This window comes from Leuciscus leuciscus, assembly GCF_965113295.1.
Source record: "Leuciscus leuciscus genome assembly, chromosome: 12".
NCBI lineage: Eukaryota > Metazoa > Chordata > Actinopteri > Cypriniformes > Leuciscidae > Leuciscus > Leuciscus leuciscus.
In genome coordinates this window covers 38714639-38729055 of record NC_138736.1, presented here as the reverse complement: position 1 = coordinate 38729055, position 14417 = coordinate 38714639, and the positions used below count along the sequence as shown (strand labels likewise).

The window sequence follows — 14417 nt, the reverse complement described above, 5'->3', positions numbered from 1 at the left end:
TCATGCCATTGAAAAATAAATAAAACAACATGATGCGCTGCTTTAGCGCGTCTCGGTCTCTTTAGATCTTTCTGGCGCTCACCAAAAATGAACCAAAATACAGCGAATAGCCTTCTTGGCGCGCCTACTTTTGAAAGTCAACATTTAGATTATTTAACGTTAAATGCATTATATATGCCTGAGTCACTTTGGAATAAATCACAGCGTGTTTCATGATAAAACGTGACTTAGCCTATACAGTCGAGAAAATAGGCTATAGGTTATAGCAAATTCAGACCAACTGCTGGTCTACACAGAGAGAAAGCCCTGTCTAGGCTCTTCTGTTGTGCCGAGCCATTCGTTAGTCTAGTTGTTTGATGAGAAAATTAAATGTAGCCTATAGTTGCATTACACGCGTTTTGTAAGCTCCGTGCAACTGCTGCAGCGGACTATTATTACTAGAATATTAGAAGAAATCTAATACTCAAGCTGTTTTCTCATTTTTCTACTCTTAATATTAAATAAAAAAACGACTGAACGAAAGATACAAGGATTCTCTTGAACCACCACCGCGTTTGCGGCAGAAAACTACTGCACTGCAGCCAAAATGCTCTGTTCGACTTATCTGAGATCCTTTACTCTTCCCTGTGGATGACCTGTGACCTACTTTCTGTAAGATCTGAATTTTTGAACTTGAATTTTTGAACTTGAATTTTAGAAAACTGAATTTGAAGTTCCGAATTTCTTCATCTTGAAAACTTGAATCTGTATTTTTTTAAACTGAATATTTGCACTATACGAATTCAGAACAAAAAACTAGCTGTTTGAAAATACATGTCTATAAAATTCAGCCATAAAAACATTTCAATTTGTTACATTTCAAACGTTCAATATTCGTTTAAAAAAAATCAAATTCAGAACTATTTAAACTACCACCTAAAATTCAATTTAGTTAGATTACACTTGCAAATAATTCAAATTTACACAATTCAAATTCAAATCATTTTGTCATATTATAAGCTCCATAAATATCTGTCTGATGATATCGTATTCTTGAGGAGCGGGAAGAATATGTCAGAGGAACATTTTAGTGCTCTTTTCTCTTCCTGAAACGGTGACAAATGAGTCAATAGTTGACATACAGTGACAACAGAAAGGTATAAAATAATGTGGATGGAAAAATTTGATGAGAAATATTTGAGTTCATATTGAGATCTCTCAACCTTTTTGACTCCAAGGTCTTACTTCCAGATTTTGGTAGCCTACTTCTGCTGTAATGCGCATTTTTTCAATAAATGTTATTTACATAAACAAGGAGTTTCAATATACTGAATAAATAGTTAAAACAATTGTGATTAAACAAAATAATTAAAATCCATAATTCTAGAAGTTTCATTAACTTAATGTTCTTCAGGTTTTACACTTTTTTACCAATGAATTTACATTACGTTTCTAGTCATTTAAAAAAACAAAACATTTTTTACTCAGAAATAGCAATTTCTATTGACACAACTAGAACAAATGTAATTGATTATATACTTTTTATGATTGTATTAATTAATCACTTTTCCAGGTCTAGAAATCATAATTCCCTCATATATCCAGGCTTTCCAAGACAGAATGCTGGTCTTTGAATAAATGAACAGTCGTTGAGCTTGTTATCTCATTTTAAATCATTTTAAGCCATTTTGAGGCTCTTGGACCCTATAGCTGGTTAAGAACCACTGATCTAGAGCAAAGTGCCTTTAAAGATGCAGTAAGCGATTTCTGAGAAACACTGTTGAAATTTGAAATCAACCCAAAGAAACACGCCCCTCCCCCTCCCTTCATGGCTCCGCCCCTAAAATGCACAAACACACAATGCAAGAGAGGATGTCTCTTTATCATTTATCAAAAGCACTCAAAACTGTCCTGTTACTATATGCTAACATTACAACAACATCATGTCTTGGTTCTGTGAAAGCCAATGTTACTCACATATGGAGCAAAAACAACGCAAACTCGACGAGTTTATTGCTGATTGGCTCACTCTCTCTCCTCCCCCATCATGAGTGGACATGCCCCTATTGCTGATTGGTTCACTCACTCTCCTCCCCCATCATGAGTGGACACGCCCCTCACTGCTGATTGGCTACACATGTGTTTTAGTGCTCAGTTCAATCCACTTTCAACAGCGTTTCTTAGAAATCGATTACTGCACCTTTGAGGCAAGTAATTTCACTCGCTATTTCAGCCGTGCGAGTACAGCTCCTATCTCTTTGAATAGGGAAACATCAAATTCTCCAAATCTGTTCACCAAGCTTATGATTAAATTTGACTTAACCAATCAGCGATTAGTTGTTTTTTTTAGCAGGCGGGACTTATTCCGCCATATTGCGTTTTGCACTTTCTCCCATTCTTAGTGATATAGATTCCCCATCCCTTGCTCTTGCACCGACATCACATCTCTTCTCTGATGACGTGTTTACTGTTGCGAGGGCGGGGCAACCTGTCACTCACATGAGATCCACCAATAGCAAACCACAACCATTCAATCAATTCCCCACAGACAAAATCAAGCCCCGTCCACATTTGGTCGTTTCAGAAGCGTTTCACTCGGATATACGTCACACCAGGGAAGAAAAGATGATCTCATCTTCTTTTTCATGCTGACTTTAAGGTGTTTACATACCGAATGAAATCTAGATAATGGGCAAAAATCTAGCTGTGTCAATCGTTTAATGTTTAAAAATCGAGTTAAGGCATTTACATGACCACACACATTGTCGGTTTAAGCGTAATCGAGTTAAGAATGTGCATGTAAATGTTTATACATGAAGATACAAAATAGCTGTTTCTCATTTGGTTGATATTTCTCATATTGACCCGTTGGTAAACTTCCTGTGGGAGTGTTTTATGTCAGGCGGGAATGTCTCTGGACGTCAGTATGCAGGGTGTGAGTGTGAGCGTTGCAACGCTGTATGCGATGGCCGTCGGCGTTCCCGCAGCTTTAAAGCTCCTGTTTCCCCTGATTGCCACCTGATGCTCTCCGAATCTCTTCTTCTGCTCCCTTCGCAGGGTGGAGCGGAAACTATCCGGCACGAAGCAGTAAACCACAGGATCCAGGCAGCTGTTCAGACTGCTTAGCGTGATGGTCACATGATACGCAACAACGTGTTGCTCTCTGCTGCCCCCCAGCTGAAAGTACACCACGGCCTCGCGCACGTGATACGGCGTAAAGCACACGGTGAACACCACTAATACGGCTACTAGCAGCCTAACGGCACGCGCGCGTCGACCCCAGCTCTGCGGCATTAGCCTGCTGTCCGCTAGTGCACAGGCAACGCGGATCGTAAACGTCGCGATTACAAGTAGGGGCAAGACGAACTCCAGCACGGTGAGGGCGAAGAGAACGGCGACGTGACAACATGAAGCTCCGTGAAAATCCAGAGCCGAGGTTTGCAGCGAGTACGTGACCACAACGGCGAACAGCCAAACGCACACGCTAATGCATTTTGCAGCAGCTGGGCTCCGCCTACGGCTTCCCGCCGAACGCACCACCGCCATATAGCGGTCCACGCAGATGCTAGTGAGAAACAAAATACTGCAGTACATGTTCACGAAGTAGCTGAAGGTGTGCATGTAGAAACACGCCACACAGTCGCCGCCGCTGTGGTAAAGCGCGATGCGGGCCGGGAGCGACAGCGCCACCAGCAGGTCGGCCACCGCCAGGTTTATGGTGTAAATGGCCGGGGTCGTTCGAGAGCGGCTGCGCTGGCAGAACACGTACAGTGCCAGGCTGTTCAGGACCACGCCGACCACAAACATGAGTGTGTTCACCACCATCAGCGTGACCCACAGGACGTAGAACTCCTGGTACAGAGACTCGTCCAGGTGGGCCAGTTTCTTCAGGTGCGGCACCCCCTGGAGGTGAACGCTGGTATTGGCGGGAGACTCAGATGTGATGTTAGAATGTCCTTCAAAGATCTCCATGGCTGGAACACAGAAAATGTAAAAACAAATAATTTATAAATTATACTTTATTATAATTACATACTATTTATTTAATATATTAGTGCTGGGCAACGATTAATCGGGATTCATCGTATCCCAAATAAAAGTTTGTGTTTACATAATATATGTATGTGTAACTGTGTATAATAATTTTGTATATATAAATACACACATATGCATGTATATATTTAAGAAAAATGTGTTATTTCTATATAAAATATTTATATTTATATATAATATAAATTATGTATAAATATACATATACAGTATATACATGCAAATATTTCTTAAATATATACATGCATATATATATATGAAGAGTTCAGATGCAAAAGCCTCTAAATGCCATCTGAAATTTTCTTATAGAATGATCATTTTTATCAAGCTCGTATATTTTAATTCAATAATTTCACTTAAATTGCAATGAAGATTACCTATTAATTATAATTTAAGTGAAATTACTGAACTTAAATATACAAGCTTGATAAAAATGATCATTCTATAAGGAAATTTCAAATGGCATTTAGAGGCTTTTGCATCTGAACTCTTCATATATGTTCACACAAAGTATAACTAAATTACATACAGTAAGTTATTTATAATTATATATTCATATAAATATAAAATATTTGGATTGAATGGTATTGAACTGTTATTGTTGTTTTATTAATAAATAAAATTATATACAATAATATATATATATATATACACACACATATATATAAACGAACAAGTAGGATAAATAAAACAATTATATTTAATATTATGCTATTATACACTAATCAAAATATTTAACAGTTACAGACTTATTAAAATGTAACAAGACTTACAAATGTAATTCTCGATATGTAAATTTGCTGCTCAAGAAACCTGTCTTATTATGAACAATGTTGAAAACAGCTGTCCTGCTTCATATTTTTGTGGAAACATTTTTCAAAAACATAAAAAGTTTTTACCAATATCAAACTCCTGAATTGTAGTTATGCTGTTACATATTTCACACTCTTTGATTAACATCCTAATTTGCAGAAATATTTAATGAGCCAAGCATGGTGTCTCTTAGGCAGGGTTTCGTTAAAAATGGTATTTTATTAAAATGAAAATTAAGTTTAGTTGTGATGTGATATATATATATATATATATATATATATATATATATATATATATATATATATATATATATATATATATATATATACAGCTTGGAAAAAACAACAACTTTTGAATTGCCCTTAACGCACCACCACAAATCCGGGCTCTGCATGAAGCTTTCCATGGCTTTCTAAAAATGGAACATTCTTCAGCGTTTTATTCTGTGAGAGAGTTTGTGCTCCTGTTCTCTGACGTCTGAGACTCAGTCAGTTTTCATGAAATATGTAATAGAATCTCAGATTCTCTTTCATCAGCTGTTTAACTCTGTCTGAACTTTACATGAATGTTCCATATTAGGAGTGTAAGTTCCATTTAGATTCTGTCTTATGGAACATCATGTCATGTTGTGTAATTTCCCCACGGTTCAGTCAGCAGGGGGATCTCACTGTAGTTTCTCATGGAAAATGAGGTTCAAATAACCCTACTATAAATACATCTCAAACCCAACATATTTTCAAAGGCAAATAAACAGGAGATTCTCACCGGTTGGTTTGGATGATGCTCTTTCTGGTCCAGTTGGATGTCGGTTCCTTTCTGTATTTCTTAAATCAAATGAAGCTTCACTGAAATCTCAACAATTTCCATTACTAGTAATGCAGACAAATAATAAATATGCATATCTCAGTTCAGCAGTGTCCATTTTTGATGATGCCCTGCTTTGTCTTGCAGTCTAAACGCTCTCTTTGCCTCTCAAGGATAAGTGAACGCTCTCTTTCCAGAAGTGAGTCTTTCATGAAGCGAGTCTCGCTGAAGAATGACAGACTTTTAGGTCTCGGTCTGTCCATCACACTCCCCTTCCCTCGCTCTCTTTCTCATCTTCTCAACAATCCCTCTAAACTCTGGGCACAAGCTCTCAGAAGTCACTTTACAGCGCCATCACTCTTCTGGACATCAGCCATGGCAAAACTCACATCCATAGTCCATATTTAGATCAATTCAGCTCTGAATTTCCCTTCCTTCTGAGATTTTGTGCAGGAATGCACGGATAATACAAATCATGTCTATTTTGAAAATGACCAAAGCTGTGTTTTTAAAGCTACAGGTTTTCAGAGAAAGAAAAAAAAAAATACTAATAAAAAATTTACTATTTGAAATATTATATAGATAGATTATAGATTGATTTAAATATTACATTTTGCATGAAGAAAAAGTTATTTATATATAATTTATATATAAATGTTATGTCATATATATCATAATTAAACAAAAATGTATATACTATATACACACACATTTTTACACACACATGTATACACAGATTTAAATATGAATTTTTTCATGAAAATAAAATTTTCCTATATAAATTATGAAAAAGTTATATTTGCATTTTGACAATATTTGCTACTTTTGTTTTCAATATATAAGAAATGTTTTATGTATTATTATAATAAATATTATAAAATAAACAATAATATATATATATATATATATATTTACATTGTGGCATTATTTTCATGACAATTATCCATTTTTTTTACACATGAGAAATTGATTTATACTGTATATATTTATAGATATTTAAATATTCAAATTTTCTAAAAATACACAGTATGTATGTATATATATATATTTAATTATTATAAATATTATATAGATTTATAGATTTAAATATTACATTTAGCATAAAGATGCATAGCATTTAAATGTTATGTTTGCATTGACATTATTTTCATGACTATATATCTTAAAATAAATACTAAAAACTAATAATTATTTTGAAAATGAGATATTGATGAAGCATGCCTGCAAATGTCTTTAAGAGGTTCCTCCACTGAAAACACAGTGAGTGATGGTGGACCACCTGTGAGACAGTGACCCGTCCTGGACATGAAGAAACACGTCGGCACAACAGCCGGAGCTCATGAGAGGAAGAAGGAGAAGAAACACTGCATTAGTGAAGTCCTGCACCTCATCCTTCACCAGAGCGAGTGTCAAGACTGAAACGCACAAACCATAACACACATCCATCCATGGTACAGTAAATCCTGCTGTACTTTGAGATCATGATTTGTTATTTCTTTGCATAAACACTCCGAAACAAAAGCCTGAAAAGACACAGATCTGATACAAAGAAGATGCAGATCAAAGGGGAAATGACATAACTGCAATAATGATGAAATAGACACAAAATATGAAAAGTCGGATACATTTGGAAGAAGAAAAAACCCACTTGGGTACTTGGGAAACTGAACTAAAACTGCTTTATTAGATTATCATTCTCCATCAACTCTTTAAGCGTGCGTATCGTACTCAGTCAAGTCAGTATATCCGCATCTGAACACGTGATTTACCCTGATCTATTAGAACAGGATTCTATGGAAGGCCAAGAGTGCCAAAATGTGTGACATTTTGGCCCTGTTGGCCTTCCATAGTATTCTGCCAGCGGACTCTTTACATATGTGCCTCACGGGATGATGGGAGATTGAGCTGTTTAAAGAAGGACTGTTCACACCAAAAACATTCACTATAAAGATAACTAGCCTATAATGAGAACTACATTAGCATCCACAAACAGAGCACGATATCGTTCTACTTATTCTAATCACATGCTGAAGTTGTATCTGCCACTTTAAATGCTCAAGCTCGTTAAAGCAGGATGGATTGTGATTGGCTCCTTCATCAGCTGGGAAAAAATCGTTCTGAAAGTAATTCCTCTGTGCCGTTATCATTACAGATGTGGTGCTTTTCTTTTATATCTAAAGCTATTTTTATCGTTATCGTTATTTATCATACTTTTTGCTTTTTTTAATATTATTAAGATTTTCTTGCACTGTGAAATAATTTTAATGATCCTGTCCGGACATATGCAGTGTATATTAACAGCATAAATTCAATTCAGTCAAACTAAATCTATTATGATATGCAATTACTCAAACATTTTTAATAATTACTAATCATATATAATTTTTTTGCATATATATATTTTTTTTTTTTCAAATGCAGAAAATTGAAGTGTAAAATGAAAATAATGAACTTAATGAAGAAATTGTGGTTCCTACATTTAAAAAAATATATAATATATAAATTTGACCTAGACTGAGATTCACCCAGTGCGATCCTGCTTCAACATAAAATCATAAATGTTGGGTATAAAAGTTAATTTTTCAATTAAATGAAATGGTTTTTAGCAAATCTAGTCAGGTTTGAAAGAACTGAGTATAGTTCCAGTCCAGAAGGCAGTGTATAATCATGTACACAGTAAAAATTTGTTTACCCAACCGTTGGGTTACACATATTGGGTCAATATTTAACTCAAATGTTTGATTATTTTAACCCAACTGGAGTTTAACCCAATGCATTGGGTTAAAATAAGCCACAGTTGGGAAGGTGCTATACCACCCCATAGTTGGGTTATTCATTGTTGTTTTTTTAACCCAACATTTTTAAGTGAGTAGCTGCACTGCTGAAGGTTTCATGGCTGATTTTACAAGGTGACAAACTTTGAACAGCAGATTAAAGCAAATTAGCAGGAAACAAACTGAATGCTAATGTGTTTTGTACTAAATGCCTTGAGTCTATAACTGAGCAGAGCAGATGGAGACTCTTCAGCGTCACGGTCTAAACATCAGTCACCTTGAGAAAAACCAGAGACAGTAAATCACTTCTGGCCTTCAACAACTAATAAAGCTGCACTCAGACCAGTTCTGTATACATGAACGACAGCGACAGGTGTGGCACATTCAGAATGTAAAGGTTAATGGGTGGTTTACCTGGTAAAGATCTGGGCTGTCCAGAAAAAGTCCCAGCTTTACAAACAATACAATGATGGTAAAATCAAGGTTTTCAAGATATACATTGATGCTGAATGAATACATGGTGAACTATAGTCCTTATAGACAGTACATCAAAGAACAACATGGAACATTTCCATTACATTTTCCAGAGAAACATGTTGAAAAGAGGTGGTTATTTTAGCTGTACAAAAACAGTCCGTTATGCTGCATGATATTACAGACTGGTATTTGTTATCATATATTTTAGTTTATTATCATAATCATAAACACACTGGTTTGTAGCGCAAATATACCGTTTCTTGCACTTTGTAATTCTTATAGTTATTTATCTATCCAAGTCTTGCACATTTAAAAATATTCAAAATAAGGTGAATACATATCTGTATTAACTTGAAATGTCGTAATTACGACATACCAAGTCTAAATATGAGGGGAAAAGTTGAAATTATGACATACTAAATCATAATTATGACTTTCTGTGTCATAACTATGACTTTTTATGTAAATTTCAAGTATGTCACTATTTAATGTCATAACTTAATGACAATTTCAACTTTTTATGTCATAATTATGATTTACAAAAGCATTTTTTTTTCTAAATGTACTTAGTGTGTTATCATTTAGACTTTCTTATTTCTGCCTTTTATTTCATAATTATAAGGAAAAAGTCGAAATGATGTACTAAATCTGAATTATGACTTTAAACGACAAAGAAAGTCATAATTTTGACTTTAATCTCATAATTATGATTTAGTATATCAGCTTAGTATCTCAATTCTGCCTTTATATCATAATCTAGTGTCGGAATTTGATTTAACAAAAAGCCTAATGTTTTTTTTCTTAAGTGCTGCAAATGCTCAATTATGAGATAAAAAATGTAAACTGACATAATAAATCTAAATTATGAATTAAAAAGTCACAATTATGACAGAAAAAGTCATACATTTGTTTTTAATCTCATAATTATAATTTAGTTTGTCATAATTTCAACTTTTTCCTCATAATTATGACTTATAATTATGATACCAATTTTGACTTCTCAATTTGGTGTCATCATTTTGACTTAGTATGTCAATTCTGACTTTATCTCATCATTCAATGCCGTAAATTTAGATGCATTTTAAATTTTAAAAACACCAAATGCTTCATATACATTAATGTTAAGAAAAAGTAAGAGGAAATTCAGCCAAACGAGGACAAGAAGCCTGAAGTACGAGTGATATTCCTCCATAAGAGTAAACCACTGTAGGATTTTGAGTGTTTTGGGATTCTTGTGCTTTGATGTGTTTTTGACACTGCAAGATGAATAGAGTAAATTGAAGAGCTTTTATGGATGTAAAATTAGCATGAGAAGCTCAAAACAGGAAACATAAATGTCTAGTGTTTGGTCTGAATGCCTGATAAATGCGAGCGAATCCATCACATGAAAGAGTGAATTAGCTGTTATTTCACTCAAACGCAGTTCACTTTAGGACGTTTCTAGAAAGCAAGTCCTCTGATTTTCAGAAAAACACAGTCTTGCGCTTTTCCCTCCCAGTGCAGGACAGATGAGTTACTGTCTCGGCATAAACACACGGCCAAAAATGAACGTCCATAAAAGTGAAAAACTGGCCCTCGTTATAAATGTTTATTCTTCCTCTCATCATTCTGTCCAAAGTTAAACCTGACAGAGACTTCGGACATGAGAACGCATGAGCTGTTTTAAGCGTATAACCCATCAATCTCCAGTTAAAAGTAGGAGAAAAGCGGGTTAGCGAGACACACTTCCTGCCAGAGTGGAAATCATCATATATCTGACCGAGGAAGCCTGTTTCATTTCGTCTCCGAGAGGAAGAAGTGGACGTAGTCTCACGTCAAACATGTCATCATTTACTAGTTAACCTGTTAAGCATGAAAATGATCAGCCTTCCAGTAAATAATATGTTACTCTAACGCCTGACATATGACATAAAAGTTAGAAAAATCTAGTTTATTGGACCTTTAGACAAAATAATTGCATGTGTTTTGTATCATATTTGATATATCAGGCTTTTTTGGCTCATATATAGTGAGAATATGGAGGACTGAGAACTCAGCTTTTCTCAAACTGAGAAAAATATGCAATTTGATGCAGATGCTGAAATTTCTACGGACAAAAAGTAAGTAATTATGATGCATGTAATGTGAATCAATGAGATCTTTTTCATTTCATTTCATTTTATTTTGTTTCGAACATATTACAAATAAACAAAGAAAATACAATATAACATATATAAGTTGTAAACAAAACAACAAAATAAAACAAAACAAACAAAGTATTTATCCATAATATTTGAATAAATAACTAATATGTTCAAAAAGGAGCAGGAGGAAGCCAAAGCATTATAACAGTACAGCAGATACTGACATAAAATGCATATAAATATCAATATCTGCCAATAATGTCTTAGTGAGATGATATTTAAATGCTACATTTTTATAATCAAAGCTCTGTAGTTTTAAAACATAATGAAATGCAACACAATGATGATTGAGAGATGAACTAATAAACCTTCCTCAAAAGCCTGATGATCATATTTGATACTCTTATAATAAATGATGATGATAATCAAGTGAACCTGCTTCAGTCCTGTTGAAATATTACTAACAATATCTAAGTTATTCTTGCGTTTCCTTGATAAATCAGGTCAGATTTGACACAGAAAGACTCGTGAAGCTCGAGCTGAAGGAGGACGCTTGTACAATTATACTGAGAGACTTTTACTGGATAAACTATCAGTCAGAGACAGAAGGACTGGAGGAGATTGTGAGCGACAGGTTTATCAGTGAAGTTTTCATCATTCAGAAGACTTTACAGACACTGTTCAGATGTTGGTCCACATTATTTTTTATTTCTGTTTTCAGAAAAGTCAAAGTTCAGAACTAAAAAACACGCTTTAAGGCTGTTGACAAGTTTGTGACAACATAGTAGTGCTACTTAAAGTAAAAACGGCATGACTTCTGCTGAGTTTACATCATGTCAGACTTAACTTGGAGAATCTGAAGCATGTGACAAACAAAATGTCAGGTGCATCAGTTTTTGTTCTTCATTTTGCAATGATGTCAGTGATGAAGTAAATGGGAAAAAAATCTGAGTTTAGAACAGCTCTTAGCATAATGTTATAATTGTCAACATGAAATTTAAATTAGGCCAATACTGACACATGTGAACACAGTGTTAAAAAGCCCTGAAAACACTTGTTTCATTTTTATAAAGGTGCAGCTGACACCGTGTGATTACACAGCTAAGTGTAGCATTTAACATTATTTAGCGTGTGTCATTTACATGTATAGTAATAAAATTGTATAATAAAAAAGTAGTAAAAAAACAAAAAATAAAAAACAACGATATTTTTCCATTAACACTGATATTTCTGTGGCACTAATAATGAAACTAACAAACACAAAATGTAATACTGTTAAACATTCTCCTGGCAGAGCTTTAGTGATGTTCCTTTCAGAAGCACTTCGGTTGCTTAAATGCTAAAAATGTTTTTTATTGGCGAGTGAACAGCTTGCCAAACAAATGCGAGCATTGTAACTGGTTTACGCCATCTTTCTGGCATCGGCCAATAAAACACATTATGATCAGAAGTCAGAGACATCAAGTAGGAACGCACAGCACAACCAATTCTAATCGTGAACATTAACCGGTCAAAAGTTTGCAGTCAATACTTTTTTTTGTTGTGTGTTGAAAGAAATTAATACTTTGTTAAATTGATCAAAAGTGACAGTAAAGACATTTAAAATGTTACTTTCAAATAAATGCTGATCTTTTGAACTTTCGAATTCATCAAAGAATCCTGTAAAATAAAATGTATGACGGTTTCCACAAAATTATGAACTCTTTTCAACATTGATAATATTCATAAATGTGTCTTGAGCAGCAAATCATCATATTAGAATGATTTCTGAAGGATCATGTGACACTGAAGACTGGAGTAATGATGCTGAAAATTCAGCTTTGATCACAGGAATAAATTACACTTTACTGTATATTCACATAGAAAACAGCCATTTTAAACTAATAATATTTCACAGTTTTTACTGTATTTGTGTTAAAATAAATGCATCCTTTGTGAGCAGAAGAGACTTCTTTCTTACATTAGTGACGAGTGAGGAGTCAACATCAGATAAAGGCACAGGCTGTGATTCGCTGACGTGATGTGGGCTCATGTGTCTGAACTGATGCTCATATAGTCAGTGCACACACTCATCTGTCGTCATTCATCTCTCTCCGCCAGCGATCTGTCCCTCTGTCTGCGCTGGGATAAAAACTGCTGGACCACCGACGGCCAATCAACAACGTTCTCCACGCGCACCTGACCTCCATACCTGGACGTCGGGATCTGACCACCTGCACAGAAACAGCACACGACTGCTTGAGAACGACACCTGACCATGTCTACCTAACAAAATGCTTCAAATGTGATATTACATAATATATATATATTCATGTTTTTTTTAATGCATGCAACTTGGCATTTTTAAATATAAAAATGTAATTCATGAGCATTCACTGGGATTATGCTGTGTATTTTAAATGCATAAATATTTTTTGATCATTCACTCACTCATGCAGTTTCAACGCAATTTTCAGGGGTCGTACTATTCCCTGTTTCCAAGCAGTTTAGATTAACTAAACAATTGCAGAAAAGCATCTTCAACTATATGCTCTTATATAATATATAATCATATAATATAATAATTTATGTATTTATGTATTTATTTACTTATTTAATGCAGCAAAGGATATTTTCATGGCAAACTAAGAGTAACAACAAACAATAAAGCAATAAAACTTCAATAATAAAATATTTTTTCTTGCAGCAATATAAAGATATAGCAATTATATAGGCTCTTTCTGTTTGAGATTTAACATACATTTATTTTATTTTTTTCCAAAGAGAAGCATTTTAAATATGTCCAATTTATTTTATTTTTTTCCAAAGAGAAGCGTTTTAAATATGTCCAATGTAATTTCTGAATGACACCATTTCTTAATTGATAATATAATCTTTAATCTAAAATTGACCACATGAAATAATCTTCTGCCAGAGTGAAAGTGAATTTTGGCTGGTAAATGAGATGCACTTGCCCTCCGGGAGGATCTGCGTCCTCTTGTTTCCTCTGACCCAGCTGACAGACGCTTGAGCCAGTCGATCTAGAGAACGAGAGTCAGACAAACCCTCGGCGTCTTCATCCTCGTTCATCACATCACGACTCTCCGCACAGCAGACCTTCCCTGAACAGAGAACATGGAGGACTAAGTCTACCTTTTTTTTTTTTATTCTCTGGCAGAAACAAACCTGCAGATTAATGCTGGGCGGTATAACAGCTCATACTGAATACCGGTGTTTATTTTTGTTATGGTAATGGATTCTTAATATACCGCGATACCGGTGTAGCGGTGACTGTCCGCTAAATTAAGCGGTGTATGTCGCTTAAAAACAACTGTGGTGATGCACAGATGTGTGTGTTACTAAGCGTGACGGTGAAGATGGAGAGGTTAAACTATAATTGATAGCTGTCCCGCCACAA

General features: G+C 34.8%; 2 protein-coding genes and 1 long non-coding RNA gene across 6 annotated transcripts in view; 1 reads left to right on the top strand and 2 right to left on the bottom strand.

Moving 5' to 3' along the window:
- LOC309510604 (G-protein coupled receptor 20) overlaps positions 1–6132 on the bottom strand; it is a 55389-nt gene extending 49257 nt beyond the window's left edge. The window contains exons 1-2 of one of the 2 annotated variants that reach the window (XR_014210399.1): positions 5608–6132; positions 2475–3953 (exon numbers count right to left, since the gene is read on the bottom strand). Coding sequence is in view for 1 of the 2 variants with exons in the window: in XM_082185475.1 (XP_082041601.1) it covers positions 2878–3951 (1074 nt within the window). In the remaining variant the exon portion in view is untranslated. Of the gene's footprint in view, positions 1–1996; positions 3954–5607 lie in introns of those variants that run through there. The other variant, XM_082185475.1, reaches the window with a different exon arrangement.
- The window catches only part of LOC309510620, a 62715-nt gene that overhangs the window by 32569 nt on the left and 15729 nt on the right, over positions 1–14417 (top strand). The window lies entirely within an intron of this gene.
- The window catches only part of trpn1 (transient receptor potential cation channel, subfamily N, member 1), a 37956-nt gene continuing 34582 nt past the window's right edge, over positions 11044–14417 (bottom strand). For all 3 annotated transcript variants that reach the window (XM_082185429.1, XM_082185431.1, XM_082185430.1), the window contains 2 exons: positions 13975–14121; positions 11044–13233 (listed from right to left, as the gene is read on the bottom strand). In XM_082185429.1, the coding sequence (XP_082041555.1) occupies positions 13100–13233; positions 13975–14121 (281 nt within the window). In that variant the 3' untranslated portion in view covers positions 11044–13099. The remainder of the gene's footprint in view (positions 13234–13974; positions 14122–14417) is intronic.